This window comes from Blennius ocellaris, assembly GCF_963422515.1.
Source record: "Blennius ocellaris genome assembly, contig: SCAFFOLD_113, whole genome shotgun sequence".
In the NCBI taxonomy this organism is placed as follows: Eukaryota; Metazoa; Chordata; class Actinopteri; order Blenniiformes; family Blenniidae; genus Blennius; species Blennius ocellaris.
In genome coordinates, this window is record NW_027662185.1 from 101,922 (window position 1) to 107,500 (window position 5,579).

At 57.6% G+C, this 5,579-nt stretch overlaps 1 protein-coding gene across 1 annotated transcript in view; it reads right to left on the reverse strand.

Annotated features, from left to right (window-relative positions):
* Nucleotides 1-1,272: 1,272 nt before the first annotated feature.
* Nucleotides 1,273-5,579, reverse strand: part of LOC308148150 (carbonic anhydrase-like) — a 5,295-nt gene continuing 988 nt past the window's right edge. The window contains 7 exon segments of the mRNA XM_080521586.1: nt 1,273-1,789; nt 2,793-2,864; nt 2,867-2,895; nt 2,898-2,949; nt 4,124-4,186; nt 4,266-4,358; nt 5,056-5,174. Coding sequence (XP_080377712.1) covers nt 1,670-1,789; nt 2,793-2,864; nt 2,867-2,895; nt 2,898-2,949; nt 4,124-4,186; nt 4,266-4,358; nt 5,056-5,174 — 548 coding nt within the window. The 3' untranslated portion in view covers nt 1,273-1,669.

Here is a 5,579-nt window from a genome sequence, read left to right on the forward strand (position 1 = left end):
CTTATGGAGTACTTGAGTACTGGACCTTATGGAGTGTTTGAGTACTGGACCTCATGGAGTATTTGAGTACTGGACCTTATGGAGTACTTGAGTACTGGACCTTATGGAGTACTTGAGTACTGGACCTTATGGAGTATTTGAGTACTGGACCTCATGGAGTACTTGAGTACTGGACCTTATGGAGTACTTGAGTACTGGACCTTATGGAGTATTTGAGTACTGGACCTCATGGAGTACTTGAGTACTGGACCTTATGGAGTACTTGAGTACTGGACCTTATGGAGTACTTGAGTACTGGACCTCATGGAGTACTTGAGTACTGCGTCTCCCTCCAGGACAGAAACGTTGATTCATCTGATTCTTTTGTTCACTTTTTTTACCCACAATTCACTTTTCAACACTTTGTGACGTTTCAGCAGGTTGAAGTGAAACTGCTGCTGCAGGTAGGGCCCCTGAAGGTAGGGCCCCTGAAGGTAGTGCCCCCTGAAGGTAGTGCCCCTGAAGGTAGTGCCCCCTGAAGGTAGTGCCCCCTGAAGGTAGGGCCCCTGAAGGTAGGGCCCCTGAAGGTAGGGGCCCCTGAAGGTAGCGCCCCCTGAAGGTAGCGCCCCCTGAAGGTAGGCCCCTGAAGGTAGGCCCCCTGAAGGTAGGGCCCCTGAAGTAGCGCCCCCTGAAGGTAGGGCCCCTGAAGGTAGGTGGCCCCTGAAGGTAGCGCCCCCTGAAGGTAGGGCCCCTGAAGGTAGGGCCCCCCTGAAGGTAGGGCCCCTGAAGGTAGGGCCCCTGAAGGTAGGGCCCCTGAAGGTAGGGCCCCCTGAAGGTAGCGCCCCCCTTGAAGGTAGGGCCCCTGAAGGTAGCGCCCCTTGAAGGTAGGGCCCTGAAGGTAGGGCCCCTGAAGGTAGGCCCCCTGAAGGTAGGGCCCCTGAAGGTAGGGCCCCCTGAAGGTAGGGCCCCCTGAAGGTAGGGGCCCCTGAAGGTAGGGCCCCCTGAAGGTAGGGCCCCCTGAAGGTAGGGCCCCCTGAAGATAGGGGCCCCTGAAGGTAGGGCCCCCTGAAGGTAGGGCCCCCTGAAGGTAGGGCCCCCTGAAGATAGGGGCCCCTGAAGTAGGGCCCCCTGAAGGTAGCGCCCCCTGAAGGTGGGGCCCCCTGAAGGTAGGGCTCCCTGCAGGTAGGGCCTCCTTGACGTTCATGTTGTCACACTGGGTTTCCATGGCAACAAAGCTCATTTCCACCAAACAGGATTCTGAAGTCAAACGAATGAAAAACGAGGCCGATGAAATGTGATTCTATAATTTTATAACGACTCGACTGAGACGTGAAGCAGTGAACATGATGACGTGGTGAACGAGGGATGAGGAGGAGAGGAGAGGAAGAGCTGGAAACAAGAGGAGGAGGAGGAAGGAGGAAGGAGGAAGGAGGAAGGAGGAAGGAGGAAGGAGGAAGGAGGCAGGGAGGAGGAGAAGGAAGGAAGGAGGGAAGGAGGAAGGAGGAGGAGGAAGGAAGGAAGGAGGAAAGAGGAAGGAGGAAGGAGGAGGAGGGAAGGAAGGAAGGAAGGAAGAAGGAGGAAGGAAGGAAGGAAGGAAGGAGGAAGGAGGAAGGAGGAAGGAAGGAGGAAGGAGGGAGGAGGCAGGAAGGAGGAAGGAGGAGGAAGGAGGAAGGGGCGGGGCTTAGTGGACTCATTTGAAGGAGGCGCGGACTTGGCGGCCTTTGATTGGCTGAGGAGGACGATAGTTGTCGGCCATGGAGCAGGAAGGTTCTCCGTCTGCTGTGAAGAGGAGGCTGCGGAACATGGTCATCTGCAGGGTGGAGGACAGGGTGGAGGACAGGGTGGAGGACAGGGAGAAGGACAGGGTGGAGGACATGGTGGAGGACATGGTGGAGGACAGGGAGGAGGACAGGGTGGAGGACAGGGTGGAGGACAGGGTGGAGGACAGGGAGGACAAGGTGGAGGACAGGGAGAAGGACAGGGTGGAGGACAGGGAGGAGGGACAGGGAGGAGGACAGGGTGGAGGACAGGGTGGAGGACAGGGAGAAGGACAGGGTGGAGGACAGGGAGGAGGACAGGGAGGAGGACAGGGAGAAGGACAGGGTGGAGGACATGGTGGAGGACAGGGTGGAGGCAGGGAGAAGGACAGGGGAAGGGAGGACAGGGAGGAGGACAGGGTGGAGGTGGAGGACAGGGTGGAGGACAGGGAGAAGGACAGGGTGGATAACAGGGAGGAGGACATGGTGGAGGACAGGGTGGAGGACAGGGTGGAGGACAGGGAGGAGGACAGGGAGGAGGACAGGGTGGAGGACATGGTGGAGGACATGGTGGAGGACAGGGAGGAGGACAGGGAGAAGGACATGGTGGAGGACAGGGAGGAGGACAGGGAGGAGGACAGGGAGAAGGACAGGGAGGAGGACATGGTGGAGGACAGGGTGGAGGACAGGGAGAAGGACAGGGTGGATAACAGGGAGGAGGACATGGTGGAGGACAGGGTGGAGGACAGGGAGAAGGACAGGGTGGAGGACAGGGAGGAGGACAGGGAGGAGGACAGGGAGGAGGACAGGGTGGAGGACATGGTGGAGGACAGGGTGGAGGACAGGGAGAAGGGACAGGGTGGATAACAGGGAGGAGGACATGGTGGAGGACAGGGTGGAGGACAGGGAGAAGGACAGGGTGGAGGACAGGGAGGAGGACAGGGAGGAGGACAGGGAGGAGGACAGGGTGGAGGACAGGGTGGAGGACAGGGTGGAGGGTGAGAGCCGTGGTGACGGGGTGAAGGTGGAGGTCCAGCAGGGTGGAGCAGGGTCTACCTGAGCTGGACTGACGCTGACGGGTTCCTTGAGGACGATCCAGGAGACGGACTCCAGGAGGGGGGGGGGTCGTCAGGGGACCCGTCGTAGGTCCAGTAGTCAGGGACCCGGGCAGCAGGGTCTTCACGTCAAAGTTGGCGAAGCTGGTCTGCTTCCCCTGACGGCCGAGAGGAACCGGGTCAGAACCTGGCTGACGGAACCTGGCGGAACCTGGCTGGGTCTGACGGAACCCGAGGTTCCGTCAGCCAGGTTGTGACGGAACGGTTCTGATGGAACCCTCAGGTTCAGGCTCTGACGGAACGGTTCTGACGGAACCCTCAGGTTCAGGTTCTGACGGAACGGTTCTGACGGAACCCTCAGGTTCAGGTTCTGACGGAACGGTTCTGACGGAACGGTTTCTGACGGAACCCTCAGGTTCAGGTTCTGATGGAACGGTTCTGACAGAACCCTGAGGTTCAGGTTCTGACGGAACGGTTCTGACAGAACGGTTCTGACGGAACCCTCAGGTTCAGGTTCTGACGGAACGGTTCTGACAGAACGGTTCTGACGGAACCCTCAGGTTCAGGTTCTGATGGAACGGTTCTGACAGAACGGTTCTGACGGAACCCTCAAGTTCAGGTTCTGACGGAACGGTTCTGACAGAACCTGATGGTTCTGGAAAGACCCAGCCAGGTTCTGACGGAACGGTTCTGACGGAACCCTCAGGTTCAGGTTCTGACGGAACGGTTCTGACGGAACCCTCAGGTTCAGGTTCTGATGGAACGGTTCTGACAGAACCCTCAGGTTCAGGTTCTGACGGAACGGTTCTGACAGAACGGTTCTGACGGAACCCTCAGGTTCAGGTTCTGACGGAACGGTTCTGACAGAACGGTTCTGACGGAACCCTCAGGTTCAGGTTCTGATGGAACGGTTCTGACAGAACGGTTCTGACGGAACCCTCAAGTTCAGGTTCTGACGGAACGGTTCTGACAGAACCTGATGGTTCTGGAAAGACCCAGCCAGGTTCTGACGGAACGGTTCTGACGGAACCCTCAGGTTCAGGTTCTGACGGAACGGTTCTGACGGAACCCTCAGGTTCAGGTTCTGATGGAACGGTTCTGACAGAACCCTCAGGTTCAGGTTCTGACGGAACGGTTCTGACAGAACGGTTCTGACGGAACCCTCAGGTTCAGGTTCTGATGGAACGGTTTCTGACAGAACGGTTCTGACGGAACCCTCAAGTTCAGGTTCTGACGGAACGGTTCTGACAGAACCTGATGGTTCTGGAAAGACCCAGCCAGGTTCTGACGGAACGGTTCTGACGGAACCCTCAGGTTCTGGAAGCACCGTACCTTGGTCTTGATGGCCTCCAACGCATCCAGGACCTTCTGGAGTCGTGGGTTAGCAGCTCCGATCTGGGTGGAGAACAGAACCATGTAGTGACTGTTTACCAGCATCCACCCACCTCCACCCACCACCTCCACCTCCACCCACCTTCAGGAAGACTCCCACCACAGCCAGGCCATCAGGCTTGTCAACGGCGTCACCAAAGCTGGGATACTTGGTGTTCCAGTGGACCAGGTGGAGCTGTGGACACATGAGGCTCAGAACTCTTCCTCCTACACCTGGTACCACCACCAGGTGGTGGTGTTTCACCTGGTACCAGCACCAGGTTGTGGTTTTTCACCTGGTACCAACACCAGGTGGTGGTGCTTCACCTGGTACCAGCACCAGGAGTTTCAGCTGTTACCACCACCTGGTACCACCACCAGGTGGTGGAGTTTCACCTGGTACCAGCACCAGGTTGTGGTTTTTCACCTGGTACCAACACCAGGTGGTGGTGTTTCATCTGGTGTCAGGTGGTGGTGCTTCACCTGGTACCAGCACCAGGAGTTTCAGCTGTTACCACCACCTGGTACCAGCACCAGGTGGTGGAGTTTCACCTGGTACCAGGAGTTTCACCTGGTACCAGCAGCAGGAGTTTCAGCTGTTACCACCACCTGGTACCAGCACCAGGTGGTGGAGTTTCACCTGGTACCAGGAGTTTCACCTGGTACCAGCACCAGGAGTTTCAGCTGGTACCAGCAGCAGGTGGTGGTGCTTCACCTGGTACCAGCACCAGGAGTTCCAGCTGGTACCAGCAGCAGGTGGTGGTGCTTCACCTGGTACCAGGAGTTTCACCTGGTACCAGCAGCAGGAGTTTCAGCTGGTACCAGCACCAGGTGGTGGAGTTCCAGCTGGTCCCAGCAGCAGGTACCAGCAGCAGGACCAGGGACCGCCGTACCTCACAGGGGAAGGCGAGGCCGTTCACTGTGTGCTCGGAGCCGCGCTGGTCACTGGAACCCCAGTGGAAGTGGAACTGCTTCAGACGGAACGTTCCAGAAAGCGGACCTCCGGTCAGAGCTGGGGAGCAGAACGTGAAGGGTGAGATCCACTGGTGGGTTCTCATGGGTTCTCATGGGTTCTCATGGGTTCTCATGGGTTCTCATGGTGACTCACAGAGACACGGGGGGATTGTGTGTTTGTGCTTTAATGTGAAAAGACTGGAGGGCATGAAGGGTGAGAGAGTGAGAGAGTGAGAGGGTGAGAGGGTGAGAGGGTGAGAGAGAGAAAGAGAGAGGGTGAGATGGTGAGATGGTGAGAGAGAGAATGAGAGAGAATGAGAGAGAAAGAGAGAGGGTGAGATGGTGAGAGAGAGAGAGAGAGAGAGAGAGAGAGAGAGTGAGACGAGAGAGAGAGAGAGAGAGTGAGAGAGAGAGAGAGAGAGAGAGGGTGAGAGAGTATGAGAGAGAAAGAGAGATGGTGAGA